Source organism: Xenopus tropicalis, chromosome 9 (assembly GCF_000004195.4).
Source record: "Xenopus tropicalis strain Nigerian chromosome 9, UCB_Xtro_10.0, whole genome shotgun sequence".
In the NCBI taxonomy this organism is placed as follows: Eukaryota; Metazoa; Chordata; class Amphibia; order Anura; family Pipidae; genus Xenopus; species Xenopus tropicalis.
In genome coordinates this window covers 78,603,951-78,623,206 of record NC_030685.2, presented here as the reverse complement: position 1 = coordinate 78,623,206, position 19,256 = coordinate 78,603,951, and the positions used below count along the sequence as shown (strand labels likewise).

The 19,256-nt window shown below is 40.6% G+C and overlaps 1 protein-coding gene across 3 annotated transcripts in view; it reads right to left on the bottom strand.

The window, feature by feature from the left end:
* Positions 1-19,256, bottom strand: part of zeb2 (zinc finger E-box binding homeobox 2) — a 120,169-nt gene that overhangs the window by 14,517 nt on the left and 86,396 nt on the right. For 2 of the 3 annotated variants that reach the window (XM_002936718.5, XM_012971006.3), the window contains 2 exons: positions 8,587-8,844; positions 1,004-1,075 (listed from right to left, as the gene is read on the bottom strand). In XM_002936718.5, the coding sequence (XP_002936764.1) occupies positions 1,004-1,075; positions 8,587-8,844 (330 nt within the window). Of the gene's footprint in view, positions 1-1,003; positions 1,076-8,586; positions 8,845-15,524; positions 15,763-19,256 lie in introns of those variants that run through there. The other variant, XM_004917656.4, reaches the window with a different exon arrangement.

Here is a 19,256-nt window from a genome sequence, read left to right as displayed (position 1 = left end):
TGTTTGGTTTGGTCTAATCTTAAGGTGGCCATAGTTAAGAGGTCACCAAACGAGCAGATCTTCTCCCACCAAAGGTGGACAATATTGGCCTAATTCGATCGTTTGGCCCTAGGGCCAATATATTAAAATACAAAGGCGGGTATTGCTTAGTTTTTATTCAGTTATTAAGAGATACAGGGAAGGTTTGATAGCATTAGATGGTTGAATTGTTTGTTTGGTTTGGTCTAATCTTAAGGTGGCCCTACAAGTTAAGAGATCACCAAAAGAGCAGATCTTCTCCCACCAAAGGTGGTCAATATTGGGCTAATTCTAATCCCTAGGGACAAGATATTAAATTTCAAAGGCGGGTATAGGAGCTGCCAGATCCGAGGACCGTATCAGTACGACAGGAAAATCAAATGCCCGATGGCCACTTTAACTTCATGTAACTCCTCCTTGAGCAACCTAACAAATTAAGACTGATGCCCATCAAGTTATATAAATACCTGTATAATGGAATATTAAAAGAAAACACTGTCGACTTCAGGTACAGTCCCCCCCCCCTTGCATAAATAACCCACCCAAAAAGCTTAACAATGATGTGCCGGCATTCAGTGACCTTGAGTGACCGTAGTAAGTGGTTAATGTTGCCCCAAACCTCTGACCCTTCTCCAATCCTTAACAGTCAAGAAGTGGACACTTCACTTGACAACGTTGGGTAATTGCCCTTTAAACAAATAAACTAAAAAAGAGCACTGAAAACACTGGTGGTTGTGGAGTTCTGTGGTTAAGGACGGCCCAGCCCAGCTCTCGGTGTGTTGTGCTTGAGTCATTGGTGAGACAACCCCGTGCTTCACTGCTTCTACACAAATATTATTCTTCTGTGCAATAAACAACATAGCAGTGATCACTTTCCAATGGATCAGTGACTTCATTTCTCATTGGAACTGATCACATCCCGTGCAAAACAACCCTACTGTATATGTATATGGTCTATATGTTTGTGCGACTTTCTAACACATACCTGTACCGTTGTTCATAGTGGTTACATGTGTGGCTTCTGGCCCCAAAGTGTCATACTCCTCCTTCATGTCATCTGTAAAAAAAAACAAATGGTTTCTATTAGAGAGGAAGATACCTAAGGGTGTAAAGGCAGACAAGCAAAAAGTGGTGGCTTCAATTATCTTATACAAAAGTAATATTCCGATCGGTGCTTTACATAAGAGCCTGGACCTGATTCCCGGCTAATATTACTTTGATGATGTTCTTTGAAGAGGAAGATGGCAGTTTAATTGAAGCGGCAGTCAAGTTGATGCATCCGGCATGTCCCGGCTTGCCCTTCATTCTCGCGGAGCTGCGCTAGTGACACCTCGTAATGGTGCCACAGTAAATGTAAAGCTCATTAAACGAATGCAGGGAAAAATAGCAGTGTGACATTTGGTGACACTTTCTGATGGAACGGTGCATGGGGCTCAGCGTATATTACTTCGACGGGAGAGGTTTACGTTTGCGGAGTCGTATCAGATGGACTCAGACATGCAACGACTACGTGCCGGCATTTGTAGGGCATTCCAAGCAATTTATTTGGGATACCTATTAGCTGAGATTCTTATATAATGCTGCATGGTCCATATAACCATAAAAATGGGTGACTGCAGTTGTACAAGTTAACAGAGACCCAACTAAGAGGGGGAGGCGTCCTCCTTGAAAAGAAAGTTCTGAAGGTCCGACCTAGTTCTGCCTAGGTTACAGATACTCCGTGCCAGTTGGCTGGCATTGGTATTAAATCATCCATTAATTATGATGCCACCTCTATGTCTATATAGATCAGTGGTTCTCAACTCTTTAATACAGTTCCACATGTTGTGGTGACCCCCAACCATAACATTTTTCATATAAATACATATAAATATGTGTTTTCCGATGGTCTTAGGCGACCCCTATGGAAGGGTCGATGGACACCCAAAGGGGGTCCCGACCCACAGGGTGAGAACCGCTGATATAGATGGACAACCGGAATCATACCTATGGCTGTGAAACACTGCCAAGGCTACACACTTGACCTACAGTTGTCCACCGTTAGACTACAACTCCCAGAATTCTCTGCCCAACTCAGGGCAGCAGGTTCCCCTGACAGTTATGTCATTTAAAGGCACAGTCATGCTCATATGAATAGTCATATAAGTAGCTTTGATTGGGAAAATCCAGTATTTCGTAATAATACTGGATTGGTTGCTATGTGTAAATGCCAAATGTATTTTTTTTTGTTTTGTATTGTTTTATGAATGCCCCCCTCAGTATCACAGATAGCTGAAACACCTTGCCATGTCTTAAGGGTTCCCCCCCCCCCCATGCCTACAGTATATTATAGCAATCTATACTATAGATAGAGCACAACAGATAAAGGAAGGCAAATAAGTGTGACTTATATTGTAATGGATACATTGCTTTTGTATGTATAAATATCCTTTTCCCCCAATAAAAATCTATCACGTTCCCAGAAATATTACTTGGGATAAAGATAGGTCTTATGGGAAAGGGTGTGGTTAGAATGGACTGAGGGCGGGGCCTTTGTGTAAAGCTTGCCATTGGCTGGGAATCTGGGCTTCAGGTTTGGGGGTTGTTAGATATGAAAGGGCTGCTTGTTATATAGATAAATGTGAAGTTTCCGCACACAGTCAGAACCAAAGATATCTGAGAAAGATTTTGTTCCACGGGGGAAGCCATTTTCACCCCGAATATCAGATTATTGTGGGAAAGTGTAAATGCAGAGCTACAGTGTAAACAACACAAACCCACTCAGCGATGATCAAACGGAGCTGCAGAGGAAACTATTTGTATATATGTAAATACCAATGAAAGGGTTAAAGCCCCCCCCCCGGCCGCTGCTGATATTTTTGTCAATCTCTGCAAGTAATTAGATCAAGGTATTTCCGAGAAGGTTGTCACTAGGAATAAATATAGCTATTGTATGTCGCTCTTCCTTGCCCGTCTCATGTGATTTCTGGTAGTGAGGAGTCACAAGATTTCCATCTGAGGGCACACAAACCTTTTTTTTTTTTTTTTTTTTGCCGCCGAGGGGAAAGCAATTTGCAGCATTTCGGGTTTTTTTGCATAATGCTGGTAAATTCTCGACACTTCTTCTGCGCTTCCTTCCTCATTGCTATTTACGAGCTCGGAATTAAGGAGAAGTTTGATGGTCGGCCGTGTTGGTCTAACGGAGAGGGTGCCCCCCCCCATCCATATCCATGTTCTGCACCCTCACTGGCAGCAGAACCCCCCCCAACCCATGTCCCCCAACTCCGATGCACAGTTTGTGCTGCCAGTGTAGCCAGCGTCTCGCACGTAGTGCAACGTACATTCTGTGGCTGAAGAACATGGCTGCCTGTGGTCACCAATACACGTCCCGGCATTGCTTGGGAGCAGAGCTATAACCCTTCGTCTTTTAACCCCAAAAGTAACTGGCCAATGTGCTTTAAGTACTACATTTTGTGTAGCCCATTGCACTATGGGTGCTACATGGAGCAGAGGTGGAGACAACCCCTTGTCTCCCTATTAGGAAGCAGGTAACCCTTAACAGTAGGGGAGGTGATCAAACTGCACCATGGGTCTTAGCCCTAATGCCATAGAATTCCTCTTCTAGCATCTGTACTACAACTCCCAGCATCCCCTGGCAACCCATGCATTAAGGTCCCCATACACGAGCAGATCTGCTCGCTTGGCGATGTTGCCAAGCCAGCGGATCTTCACCCGCTATCCCCACCTATGGGTGGGCGATATCGGGGAGCATTTAGGTAAAAAAATAATAATTCGATCGTTTGGCCCTGGGACCCCTCGTTTCTGCCCCTACACGGGCCGATAAACTGCCGAATCGGTCCAAAGGACCAATATCGGCAGCTACAATCTGTCCGTGTATGGGGACCTTTAGTCCTAAAGCCATAGAATTCCTCTTATAGCATGTGTACTACAACTCCCAGCATCCCCTGGCAACCCAAGCATTAGTCCCTTACTTCTAATTGTACATTATGAGCTTCCTTAGCTGTAGTGGGAATATTAAACCATATTAAAGGTGGCCATACATGGGCAGATGTCAGCTCAGTCCTTAAGACCGACTCGGCAGCTTATCTACCTGGGTATGGGGCCCCCGGGGTCTTTTTATTATTTATTTGTTGTGGTTTTTAAATGATGAAGCTTTTTGTTTCAGCAGCTCTCCAGTTGCTAGGGTCCAATTTACCCTAGCAACCAGGCAATGGTTTTAATGAGAGACTGGATAGGACTGAATAGAAATAAGTCATAGAATACAGGTATGGGGACCAGTTATCCAGAATGCTTGGGACCTGGGGTTTTTCCGGATAAGGGGTCTTTTCGTAATTCAGATCTCCTACCTTAAGTCTGCTAATAAAATTATTTAAACAGTAATTTAACCCAATAGGATTGTTTTGGCTCCAATAAGGTTTAGTTATATCTTAGTTGGGATCAAATACAGACATTATTAGAGAGAAAAGGGGAATCATTTTTAAAAATGTGAATTATTTGATTAAAATGGAGTCTATGGGAGATGGCCTTTCCGTAATTTGGAACTTTCTGGATAATGAGTTTCCAGATAAGGGATCCGATATCTGTATAACAATAACATTTTAACCTTGCAGTGTAGTGGGAGCTTTTTGCTCTTGAAATAGACGAGGGAGGCAAATAATCATAAAACATATTTTAAACAAATGAAGAGTTAACTTAAATATTAACTATAGTGACAAAAAAATATATTAATTGATTACATAAACTTTTGTCTCGGACAGGTAGGATCCCCCAGACACTAAGGCCCTTCATCTATCCGGAAAAAAAAAAAAGATCTTTTTTTCCCATTCCCCCCTCCCCTTTGTAAGAGGCTGGAGTTATTTATTTTGAAAACAAGAGTAAAAGTTTGTGGTTTTTTTTCCCGTCGCCATTGGGGATAAAGGTTTGTAAAAACAAAGAACACTTTCCCCTCCGAGTAGCGGAATTGTTGAATAAGCAAAAAAAAAAAATCAAAATAAAGGGCGCAGGTGATTTATTTAAACGGACGATAATGATGTCATTGCTTTATGTCGCCGCGCCGAGTCCACCCCATTGTGGGACGCAAGAATGTCAAGGACAATTCCCCGGCACAAAACTTTGATTGTGCTGCGACCGGAAAAAGGCACAGTAAGAATTCTACTCGCTCTTCAGTTGGGAAAAAAAAGCTGCATCCTGCAGACAAACGAGGGAGAGAAGTCGAGGAGCAGAGGAGAAGGGGCTTATCTCACAGAAAAGCTATGTGCAGAGGTGCTGCGCTAGACACACAGGCACCACGGATAAAACACTTCTATATAAACCGCAGCTACAATTAGAATTATTGTCTATATTCTAGCTTTTCAACAATAAATAAAAGGAGGGGAAAAATGATCAAAAGGAGAAACCAAAAAAAAAAAATTGCGTTATCTGCCGCTTAGAATAAACAACACCGGTTGGTTGGTGGGTGGGTGGGGAGGGGCGCTAGGAGAAACAATCTTTTTTCATTAGACATAAAGGCACCACATCCAGGCACTTTTAGTACAATAAAAAAAAAAAAAAAAAGCACAATAAATCATTAGCGGTCATTAGGAGCAGACAGGTAAAAGCAAAGGAACTCTCCTGGCCTCTTGGAATTGTAAAATGAAATTATAGATAGGGAAAAAGGGGGACTGGGCAACTGTCAGCTGTATCAGGCAGTTTAATAGGGCCAGAGTTATTAACTGCTTAGTGTTCCGCAAAGCTCATGTCTGCTGCATGTACCAGCCCAAAGGATTCAGAGTACTGGAGCATCTCCCACTAGGCCAAAGCTCTATTTGTCTATATGACTCCTATTGCATTTAGCACTGGCCAATATTATTGTTCAACTGGGGGTCTGTAGAACATTTTACCCTTATTTGTACAAAATAATGGTGTTTATAGAGCTGCCCATGATCATGGCAAACGCTGGACAACACTGTTATTGTGTTATTGACAATATCATCATTAGCTGGGTGCAATTACTCCATATAACTATGGGATCTAATGACTTGGGCAATGGGCCAAACAACCATGTTCTAAAATACATTGATCTGGCTGTACTTTATACATTTCCCACATTCTTTAATAGGCCAGTGGCCAATCAGGTGCTTCAAGCTGGTCTTGTAACCATGCCAAGTTATAAAATAGGCCTCAGGGATGTCCCCAGGGTCCATTGGCTGCAGTTTGGGAGAACCATAAGGGCAACGAGTAGGGGAGTAGGTAGAGGCTGTAAACGATTAAGCTAATAGTACTAGGTCTGGTTCTAGATTCCCTTGTTCATCCAAGCTTGATAGCCAGGCATCTGAATAGCCACCACTCAGGCTGTAAGTAGGGTACTGGGAGGTGTAGTTTAACCACCCAATACCCAATACCACCCAATAGAATGCTTTTTGTGGGATCCTTCTGCTCCCTTAGGCCCCTCCTTTCCCAACAACAGAGACAGATGAGATAAAACACATCGACTAATACTATCGTAATTCCCTCTGCTTTTATTTTAAATGAGATAATCCTAATTAAAAGCCAAATAACTTTTTCCCCCCGTAAGTTTAGAAACGCTGCGTTTCTTCCATCCCCATTAATTATTCCTTTAAGGGTAAAAATCCCAGTAATTGGTCCTTACTCTTGATTTCTAGATATTAAAATTTAAACCATCAAGAACATTCATTCTTTTGGCTCTGCAAATCTAGTTCATTAACAAATATGAATAGCTAACACCAGCTCATTTAAACAGTATGTCTTACATGACTACTTGCTACACTCTGTTTCTGTCACGCGGCTCCCAAGAATCATTGGCTCTTATTATACATGTAAATGGCTATCATAAAAATAAAAATTTCATTTAAGATTGTTAATGAGTTCTGCAGCAGTCAGAGTTCCTTTAATGATCATCCTCTGCCCCTAATTAAACGTATTTATCTTTCAAGCATCTTTGGTTGAGCTTCCCCCCCCCCTTTCGTCGTCGAAAAGCTAAAACCTTATAGTCTTTATGCGTCGGACAATAAATGTTTATGTCGGAACTCAAGGAGTATTGACCAAAAAAAAAAAAAAGAAAAATGAAATTATATGTGCAGAACCGCCCATTACAGAGACATGGGTTGTAGTATTGGAACAAAGCATCGCCCCCTAGAAAATTCTGCTTTCCTGTGCAACTTCTGCCGGGTATACGTGCCAAATGGCTGATTGAATCGTGCCCCTTTGGATTGTGGGTCGCATTGCTAGAGATGAATTTCCCTCTTGGCGCTGCAGCTGGGATTTCAGCAGTAAAGATGTAAGGATGCCAAAGTGACTACAAGATACAGTTTAAAGCAACATTAACACTAAAGGCCATAACGTAGGATTAGCAGATACTTTCCCAAGAGAAAGATGGAAACGGAGCTAATCAAGGGTTTCTTAAAAATGACAGCAGTGATGGCGTCCCGAGACATAGAGATAGGTGGTCACGTTGCATTGATTTGGGACCATTGTTGTGTAGAAGACCCTTGCAGATTAGTTGATGCCCACGGATCCCCAACCTTTCTTACTTGTGAGCCACAGTCAAATGTAAAAAGACTTGGGGAGCAACACAAGCACCATAAAAGTTCATGGAGGTGCCAAATAAGGGCTACGATTGGCTATTAGGTAGCCTCTATGCGCACTTAGGGGGCTTTATTTGGTAGTAAGTCTTGTTTATATTCAACCAAAACTTGCCCCCAAGTCAGGAATTCAAAAATAACTCCCTGGTTTGGGGGCACTGAGAGCAACATCCAAGGGGTTGGTGGGCAACATGTTGCCCCTGAGCCACTGGTTGGGGATCACTGCCCTACACCAATGAGGGTCATGTGTTCACCTAATCTAGTGCCTGATTCATCATATTGAACAATAAGAGGTCCATGTGTAGAACAAAATGAGAACCATTACATAATAGTGGGAAGGAATATGTGCAATAAAGGGTAATACAAAATGGGAAGGCAGAACATCATGGTGCAACCTTGGAATTGGGAATGGACTTGCCACATTCCTCCAGACCAACAGAATCCCTTTAAAAAGGTAACTGATATAATATCACTAATGTTGCCCTCTGCTGGTAAGGAAATTCTTCTACTTCCAAATTTAACCACAGAACATCCTTGAGCACTAGAGTGTACAGATTATATTACAGTATGGACAAAATATTCTTAGAATTATCTAGAAAAAAATGTCCTGTTCCAATGAATAAATAGGTCACGCAAAAGGTATTGATATCCACGTGCTTGACTTTCCCAAGCCAACTATATCCCCCTAGATTCAACCGTCTCGCTCTAGCACTTACTGTTAAAGTCCTACACTGTAGAGAAGTTAACCTTAAATAAAGGGTTTAACCATGTGCCTAGCATCTTGTAATGCTAAATCTATTTCTAGTTATGGCTGGCTTGCTTTATCTCTTGGAAGAGGTTTATACTATCCATTTAAATGGTATTATTATTCATGGGCAGCTAGTTTTGCTTATGTGGGTTTCATTTGCTCTATACAGCGAGCGGGGAAATATATGTCACACACATATTAATAATTCACTGAATAAAAAGTTGAGAACTTCGGGCTTACCAGAACCATCTACAGAGGCTTTCAGAATATCGCTGTTGTGCCAATTATGGTCCATTCCACTTTCCCTCAGTTCATCTTCCTCTTCCTCTCTTGGCAATAGTGCTTGGTTGGCATGTGGAGAAGACTCGTGGTTGAGCATACTGGCTGGACTTGTTTCCTGGTCCAATGTGGTTGCAATACTGTCATCTTCAGCGATGTGGAGTTTGTCCTCCTCGTCAGTCTCTGAACCCGTTTCTACTACATTGTCATAAGTCAAAACTGCAACGAGAATGAGAAAAAATCACAACGTTAGTCAAGTATTACAGTTTCAGATCAGTCATCAAAGTGTGGTTACTAATCCATAAAGTAATGGAAAGCAACGATACACGTGTGTATTTAGGTACATCAAGTGTTTCCATGTTTACATGTTACACAAACAGTGCTGTGAATGTGCAACCTACTTCTCTTCTTCAGTTTCAAACACAATGACATCTTATTGAAACCCAAATTCATGAAACACCGCGGTGGTTAAAGTTATCAATACCACGTTGAAACAATGCTGCAGCTCTAAGATACGTCACTTGGGTTTATAGTCTCTAAGCTCAAAGGAATTCGGGTTGGGGGCAATTGGGTCATTTTCATATTCCATTCATAAGATCGAAGACAAATGCTAAAATAACTCACAGGGAGCAAGCTCGCCCCCATTGCACGGCCCTCAGCCCCACCAACGTCCTTCAGTTTCTTCTCAAAATAGAGAGCCCCGTAAATAAGGTCTGTGAACTCAATTGAAGGTTGCTGTTTCTGAATTAGTCAGCCCTCACAAGGCTTTCGGCCTACATGCTAGTACATAAATTGTCCACTTTACCACCAGACAAGAAAGATTAGAGTAATATACACGGGGCATTAGCTCAGCCAGAGAAACACACCATCCGTTACGCACACATGGGATTGCCAAGAACTGTTAACCCAACTCTCTAGAAATATGCACAAAAAAACAAGTTTCAAGCTATGACATCATGGGAACGAGAGAGTGAGGGAGGAGAAGAAAAAGCCGGTGGTGGTGGTGGGGGGGGGGGGGATAGGAAAAAAAAAAGGCAAACAATTTTTAGGCTCATTTTGATCTCAGTGCATCTTATAAAGCAAGCTCTCTCCTAACTTATCAACTGAGCTATCTCGAGTGGCTCTTGCCAGCTATCGGATTATACAAAAGTGGCAGAAAAGAGTGGAGGCTGAAGAAGGGGGGGGGGAGGAATTGAAAAGGATTGTGTGTCAGGTTCGTAATGCTTTTGGAGAATTCTTGAAACACGTCTAGTTACAAATTTTAGTCAGTCATATCTGTTTGCTTTGACAGGTTCCCAGGGAGGGGAAAAAAAAAGGAACAAAAAGAGAGAGATTTTTTTGTCATTTGAGGCCGGGGACAAAAAGATTACACCGTGCATATCTGCTCATAATATGATCTTTGTATAATCCGCGGGTCTGCACTTGCCTTCTGAACAACTGCACAACAGGTGCAAATTAAAATGAAAACGACAGCCGAGCCGGGCAAACAGAATCTGCTGACCTGGTTTGAATACCAATTGACGGGAGAAACAAAACCTTTTGAAGAGGTGTGACCACAAGGGTTTAGGCAAGTTCAGGCTGGGTAATGCCCTCGGAACTACAAAAAAGAGAGATATTCTAACGCCGTTGCTCTAGCTGTGTGGTCCAGATATACCTTAGTACAATCAATATTGTGAATCTTTCTCTTTCTGGTGACCGAAGTTTAACTATTTCTTAGCAACACGGAGAAAGTTCTTTAGAAATGTTCCGAGCTCCGAGTCGGTGGGGGGGGGGGGGGGTTTGACGGTAACAAAGGCTCCTATGGCCTGGGAATCTTTCAGCCTACCTCTTAAAAAGTGATCTCTGGGCAAAGGAGGAATAATGAAAGGTCCAAGAGGAGTGAATAAAATTATCTAAGGCTGGACACACATTAAAAGGCCTTTATCCTGGACAAAAAAAAAAAAATATGCCTTTTGAGGTCTCTTTTTATTTTTTTTTTTTAGCGGTGGCTTTCAGGAGGGACACGTGAGTATCCCTGCACCAAAGCTGAAATATTTTCTTCAGGAAGAAAAAAAAAAAAAAAGAGAGAGATAAATGATTAATCAACATCCCCTGAGGAGTCCAAAAAATCACAACAATCTAAACAAGCAATGAAGTCATGTCTCAGGATACAAGGTCAGGGATACACCATCCATCACCTTCACAGGCCAACAATACCTTGCACCCTTTCAGAAACCGTAAATACTTAAAACATGATAAATAAGTAAAGAGGTCCAGATAAGCAGCACAGCGACACTCTCGAAATTAATGACTGTGTGTTCTTATTAAAGGCAAGACATACCCTCACGTTTGCATTAACCGTTTGTCCAACGCAACATATTGCCCTTGATTGTGCCGCGCTGGGAAGCTTATCTGCCTATGTGTATTTATTTATGTATATGAGTGGGAACAGCCAAGAAGCCTCCGACGGAAAGGGCGACCTCTGGTGGCCAGAAAATCAAGGAAAACTTTCAGTAGACTTGGGGGGATGGCCTACTGCAGAGTAGGCTTCCTAATACAATTAAATATATGCCTTTTGCTTTGAAATTACATAGAAACAAGGGTACCAGTAGAGCTTACACTCCAAGGACCCTCTTACATACACTATTGCCAGGTTTATCAAGAGCTTAAACCTCCTCCAAGGATTAAACCTCCAAAAACATGGGGAGATCATACAACCTCCTTCTCCTCCTCTACCCTCTATACACTCCATAGGCTCTTAAATATGTTATCTAGCATTGTAGTTTCCCTTTATCCTACCCAACATACCAACACATAGTTGCTATTAATGCTTATTTTACCTATCATATCAGGATATACAGAATATTCTGCCTTTGCTTTGGCCCTACATAGCTGGCACTGCTACAGATTCTTCCTCCCAGCCACAACAGAGGTGGGAGCCATAGAATTCCTCTCTGTAATTTAATAAACGGGGCAAAGATGCACTGTTTTCTCACTCAACCCAGACTCTAATTTCACATGCATGTTGGAATCAGAGGAAAGAGAAAAGCACACTATAGAGCTGTAATAAATGTCCAAACACCCACCATTGATAACCGATCCCTCACAGTAATCTTCAGAGAAATTAATTACAATTGCAGGCATTAGTGCGCTTGCCAAAAAAGCACCCGTAATTATCCTTCATACAGGTAGGCATGGAAGGCTGCCATGCGATTTAGCGATTACAGGATAAGAGCGGCCTATAAGGCTTCCACTACAAGCTTACAGTATGTGCTAAAGCACTGATAATCCATATAATACTGGCCTGACATTATTTAAATGTTTCAGTTCTGGATGAAACAATTGCGCTGCTATCCATTCCAGCAAAACACAGGGAGAAGCCGTATTTATGATCTGAATTTTTCCCAGAATGCTCAGTAAGTCTTGCTGGGAGCTGTAGAAGCCATTCCAACTCCATCTTTCTCATCTAAAAGTTGGATATTTTAAATAAATAGCTGTTATAGTGAAGAAATGTCTATTTCCAAAGCAAATATTTATTATAGTGTAGGGATGCTCTCATGTGGGAAAGATGCATGAGTCAATGGTTATTGCTTAGTAAAACCAAGCAGGGATTCTATCATTTTATATAAATAGCATCTAATACACACTTTTTATTTGAGCTCATTCAAAAGCAACATTCCCTAGATCCTGCAATGGACCCTGGGTTAGAAAACCCAATCACAGCAACATATGAACAGGGCCACTAGTAGTGGTGGGGCCCTAGGCAAAACAGATGGCGTCCTATGGTCCCAGCTGTCGGTAGGTGCAGGGAACTCTACTTCTACACCAACTGAAGGGTCACAGGTTGGACTTACTGTTCTACTGTTACCAGCTATATATGCAGCCCCTCAACTTCTTGCAAGGACACGATGTGAAGGCCCTATGGAGTTCTGTATGGGTCCCCTAGGGAGATATTACTACATAGAGAACAGATGGAGCCCCAAATTCTCCCCAGGTCCTATTTTGTCTCCACCTATCTCTGCTGTTATGTCTAGCCTATCCCTTTCCTGACTCCCAGGTTATCAGGGAGACTTTTTAATCCCTGTTCTTGTTTGCTGAAGCAGATGATAAGCAGGTCCTGCCTACGGTATCCAGTAAAGGCTGCTGATAATTAAAGTGACATTTAAAGAAGTGGCAGAGTAGTTATCTCGTGGCCGGTGTAAACAGTGTTACCTAGTGAGTTCCTTTTCACAGATGTATGTTACCCTGTCAGTTGGAGAACAGAGAAGCATCTGTTCCTAATGTACAGTGTATTGATCACAGGGACTTGTGCCTTCACAATCCTGCCCTGGGGGGGAAGGGAAATGGAAAGGGTGATAATCACAGTAACCTGTGTCAGTCCAACAAAGCTTTGTTTGCCCAGAGTCATGTTATAACGCCAGCCCATTAGCTGGATGGAGAGTTGAGCATTTCATTGCCCAAGTTATATCCCTGCTCTATAGGAATTTATAAGCTCTTCTATACAACCAGCACATTTGGGCAAGCCTCAACTGTAGTAGACATCTGCTACTCAGCATAAGACAAACCCAGACTTGATCTTCTACCAGGAATATGTCAGATTTTCTGCTGGAGAAACGTTGAGCATTATAGTTCATGCTAAGCACCAGCAAATGAGTGTTGTTCCTCCTGCACAAGTGTTAGCTCTACAGCCCAGTCTTGTGATAATCCCATATAGATTGTAAGCTCTACGGGGCAACTTGTTGCAACTGTATTTATCTTGTATTTATCTGTATTTATTGTTATACAGGTATGGGATCCCTTATCCGGAAACCCGTTATCCAGAAAGCTCCGAATTACGGAAAGCCTGTCTGCCATAGACTCCATTTTAATCAAATAATTCAGAATTTGAAAACGGATTTCCTTTTTCTCTGTAGTAATAAAACAGTACCTTGTAATTGATCCCAGATATAAATAATCCTTATTGGATGGAAAACAATCCTATTGGGTTTAATTAATGTTTTATTGATTTTTTAGTAGACTTAAGGCAGTGATCTCCAACCAGTGGCTCAGGGGCAACATGTTGCTCCCCAACCCCTTGGAAGTTGCTCCCAGTGGCTACAAAGTAGGTGCTCATTTTTTAATTTCTGGCTTGGGGGCAAGTTTTGGTTGCATAAAACCCAGTGTAAAGCCAAACAGAGCCTCCTGTACGCTGTCAGTCAACATAGGGGCTACCAAATAGCCAATTATAGCTCTTATTTGCACCCCCAGGAACTTTTTCCATGCTTGTGTTGCTCCCCAACACTTTTTCCATTTGAATGTGGCTCACGAGTTAGAAAGGTTGGGGATCCCTGACTTAAGATATGGAGATCCAAATTACAGAAAGACCCCTTATCCGGAATACCCTTGGTCCTGAGCATTCTGGATAACGAGTCCTATACCTGTACTTTGTATTTATCTATTATTATCTTAATAACCCCCTGTTTGTATTAATGTATTCTACTGTACAGCGCTGCGTACATAAGTAGCACTTTATAAATAAAGATATACATACATACATACATACATAATCCCCAAAACTTGAAATTCTATAAAAACCAAAGCTATTGGACACTTATTTGTAGCATTAGTGCGTTTCACTGTCCCTGCTAATGTCCTTCCCCCTCTCAATAACAACATTCACATAATGTAGCTGGTTATTTTTAATTAAGTTAGTAGAGGGAGTCACCCCCTTATTTAGACTAAACGTGCCACAAGTTGCACATCCCTCTTAGAAAGAGACATCCATTTTGCACGTGTAAGCCCTGGAGAAGGTATCTCGGGGAAGTATCTTACAAATGCGATAATTAGAGAACCCAAAAGGCACTTTATTTTGGTAACATCCTACCCATCCGTATTCGGATATACAGAGGAAGAAGGCACAACTAACGCCATTTGACACTACACAGCACTTTTGTTATGGGTAAACAAATGCAAGTGGCCAGATTCCTACACACCGTCACACCTCATCTTGGGTACGCAATCACGTTGCAACATCCCCTGACAAAAATGTAAATGTTTTCATACCATTGCATATATGGCTAAGGTTTAGCAAGTTCTATGTAGGTTCTTACCATCAGACAAAGAAAGGATAATCGTAGATTGTAAGCTCTTTTGGGCAGGGCTCTCTTCACCTCTTGTATCAGTTACTGATTGCTTTATATGTTACCCTGTATGTTCAATGTATGAAACCCACTTATTGTACAGCACTGCGGAATATGTTGGCGCTTTATAAATAAATGTTAATAATAATAATAAAGGGAAAGTATTTCTAACAAAGCATGAAATGATACCTCTCAGCTTCTACAGAGTTATCTCAAAAAATGCATTTAGGGCGTTCAGATTGAGCTAAAGCTTTTGTTTTATTATTATCTCCCCCTTGAAATTAATATAAGAAGAAGAAAAAACCCTCCGCATTCCATGTTTACGTTGAACATCTTCATGTTTTCACAACAACAAATGCAACATCTGGTCTAAGTGGTGCAGAAAGAGGCTTCTAAGTGCGGCAACAAACATTTCATTAACGTCGAAAAAAAAAAGGGGGAGAAAAATCGCACATGTGGAAAAATACACTTCAGAGTTATTGGGACCTGGTTATCTGGAAGAGGAAGGACCTTAGCATTAAGACCTTGGGAGTGAAAACCTTGAGAATAAGGGAAAGAAAATACTGAAGACAAAGGAAGGCAAAAGTGTGTCCTTGTCTTTATTTAGTCTAACACCTTCCAACAAGAAAAGTTACACAACTTTAAAAAAAAAAAAGTAGAGATTCAAAAAGCTCATTTCTGACTGAAAGAAGTGTTTAAACCTATCATGCAAGTTTTCACTATTCCACTAATTCCTGTACTGTACTATTAAGAAATAATTGCTTAGATAAGCCTGGCACAAGGCTTGAGATTTTGCCCTACCTCGGGTGGAGAACATCGCCCTTCGATATTTATTGGCGCATCTTCTGGTAAACAACCTTCTTTTATATTCCATGATGAGGGATATAATCTTCTCACAAAGTCCATAAAATCCACATTTATAAAAGAGATGGTCCTTCTTTACAGTTATCCTTCTCCCTACTCCTGGATAGTGTCAACAGGAGCAGTTGTTCCTGCCAAATGTTACCTTCAGGTAATGGGCTGCCTACGTCCTAGACCATTAGTAAATAAAAAGAAAGGATCTGTCCAGCTGGAGGTAGGGTTTTTTTTTTTTTCCTCCTCTCCCCTTTTCACTTAACCAACAACTGGGGGATGTCGATTACCTGAATAGTTAAAAAGGGGGAGGTGAAACCATTAAGGTGGAAATGAAGGTCTTGCTGCTTCACAGTAGAAAGAGGTCAAAGCTCCTAAAGTTATTTTGACCAGTTGATTTTAATGTAAATATGCCAGTTACTTTATACGGCCAGGTATTGTAGGTTATTTATGCCTTTGAAAGGGCCACCGTCCTTGCATTGATCAAGACTAGTGGATGCTGAGGCTTATCCCTTGTGGGCATCAGTATAAATAAAGATACCCTATGGGACTTTTTGAAAAAAAAAAAAAAAAAAACTTTTCTTCCTGAACGTAATGAGAAAAGATTTGTTGCCGAACCTTCAGAGCAGGACAAAGCCCTGATCTCTTTTTATAAACCTGACTTTTGAACATCTCCTCGTGCTTCTTTTTGGTAATGAGTGCATTTAAACCAACCCCCCCCCCCCCCCCTCAGCTCCAACTAATAAGCTTTTTTTTCAGATATTCAGCTTCTTCTTTTTAACAGACAAGCCTTCATTCCTGACACATTAAACATTTCTGTTGGGACTGTTTTCCAAACAGCTTCGTCGCATCTCACAATGAACAAAACCAGACATCGGTGAAAGGGACAGTGACATACCATAGACAAAAGCTCAATACATTATGGTCACTCTGAACAGAGCACAAAAGCAACGGAGGCAGTGATGTGTAAATCAAACAATGTGAGGGGGAAAATATTGAATAATTTCTGTCATGAGGCACTGACTGTAGCCAGGCTCTAATTGAATTAAACTCCCATTTATTTGCTCAGGACTAAACAACAGGCGGAAAAAAAAGTAAGGTTTGTTCAACTGTTCGGAGGTACCACCTTTCCTCACCCCCGTATAAATCCACCATCTGTCCTCGCAAGCACACATGTTCCATCTCATAACAAATGTACTGAGACCGAGGCAATACCAGGAGCCAAATGAACAGGCAGCACAAAAGCTCTCTGGGCTCACCCCCTGATCTAAATTAGGGCAACAAAAAAAAAAACGGGGTGCACGTAGTTACCCCCCCACAACCCAGGTGAGCTAGGCTGGTGTCTCCACGCAGGCTTCGACACGCGTCGAGTAAAAGAAAGGTTAAAATTAGAAAATTCAATTTATTTGATAATTTCCCAGAATAATTAGAGTTAATATGGGTTAATTAATATGCAAATCTCTCAGCAGATGTTCTGCAGCAGGGCCTGTGTGAGAAAACAGCCTTTGCTCTCTCCTACGTGATTTTGGCTGTCAGTTATTGGGTATAATTACTGTAACTAACCAAATACACACAAAACCTTTCGGAATATAAAACCGATACAGCCCCTGATTCCGCTCCTAAAGCGGCTACTTTACCATTACCATTAAAAGCAGAAAAAAAGAAAAAAAAGAAAAAAAAAGAAAAAAAAATTGCTATTCCTCAGAATCTTTTTCAATTTTTTTCTAGAATTTTAAAAATGTACTTTTTTTTACCTGTACATATATATAGGATACAATTTCCAGATTTAATTACAAAAAATTCCTAAATAATTAAAAAAAGAATTTTAAAAATGTACTTTTTTTTACCTGTACATATATAGGATACAAATTCCAGATTTCATTACAAAAAATTCCTAAATAATTAAAAAAGAATTTTAAAAATGTACTTTTTTTACCTGTACATATATATAGGATACAATTTCCAGATTTCATTACAAAAAATTCCTAAATAATTAAAAAAGAATTTTAAAAATGTACTTTTTTTACCTGTATATATATATATAGGATACAATTTCCAGATTTCATTACAAAAAATTCCTAAATAATTAAAAAAGAATTTTAAAAATGTACTTTTTTTTACCTGTACATATATAGGATACAAATTCCAGATTTCATTGAAAAAAAAAAATTCCTAAATAATTAAAAAAATAAAAATTAATCTTCTTTTGGAATTTAAAAAATGTACTTTTTTTACCTGTACATATATAGGATATAAATTCCAGATTTCATTAAAAAAAAAAATTCCTAAATAATTAAAAAAAAATAAAAATTAATCTTTATTTGGAATTTTTTTTCCTTTACATTTTTTTCTTTATTTTTCTTGCCATAAATAAAAGTTTGGAGATAAAAAAAAATGGAAGGTTAATTGACCATAGGTCCAGGGCTTATCGATTATAGAGAATTTCTAGAATTTTTCCCAAGTCCCATATAAAAAAAAGGATAAAGATAATTACAATAATAGGTAATACCTTTTTTTTTTTTTTTAAACATAGACCCCCCCCCTTCCCCGCTTCCCCCCCACCATCTAGCATTACATGTTTATTCTTGGGCAGTTTCCTGTCACTGCAGGATACTTCATGTAAATGCAATGAAGGGGTATGGCTAATGGATCCACAATCAATACAGGTCTTGATATCACTAAACAAAAGTTGCCTTAACAGAAAGGTACCACTTTAAATGGAAATTAAAGGTAAAGTGAGCCTGTTATAAACACTACAATCAAAACAATAAAGGGAAGATGGTTGGTTTCAGAGTTTAAAAACATAAAATTGGACTTTAAAGTTTCGTTTTAGCCCTTTTTTTCTTCACATTAGGGACTATAACTTCCTCCCGCCACCTTTAAAGATCCCTTGAAGACGGGAACTCGGGAACGATGACTTGTTTTACATTCCGCTCAAATGTGCAAACATTTATTTAAATCTAATATTCAAGGGGAAGAAAAGCAGCGGGAGGGAATGTGCTGATCGTACAGTGTTTACAATCCAAGTGGAAACCAGGATGCAGTTCACAATATCTGACATGTTAATCCCCTTTTTTTGCGAATATATCTTTCAGAGGCCGGCGGCGGCGGAATTATGTTTTTTTGTTTTTATAATGATTGAATTCTAGAATACGGGAAAAAAAATGTCAACCATGGTGTATAATCAATTCTAGATTTCTAACAACTCAGTGTCAATAAAAGTCAAATGATAATAATTTGGGGGTAATACATGGTCTAACGGTCACTAATAGGGCAACATTGCCCTTATCAGAAGGCCCTAAAGCTGGTCCGTGACGACATGCCTTCCAGCAAACGCCTTCTGTTTGGCTCCAGCTCTCTGAAAGAGTTGTCATGGCCTCGTGCCACAAGAGGCCGGCTGGGACCCCCTCCCACATTCTGTTCCTCCCTCCTCCCCAATCTCTTTCAGGTAGTGGAATTTGCTGACATTGGCAATGCATGGCAGCTTGAAAGCTTGAATCCTGGGTGTGGCAATAGTCAGATAGTCACAGCACATATGCCAGCGAGATAGATTCCTCGTTAACCCGTCACAAGGCAGAAAAATAGAACCTGGGTGACTCCATATTCACACCTAGGGCGGCCATGCATTCACCCAGCTACATTTACAGTTGGCCTTTATCCAAACTGTCCAATATTAATAAT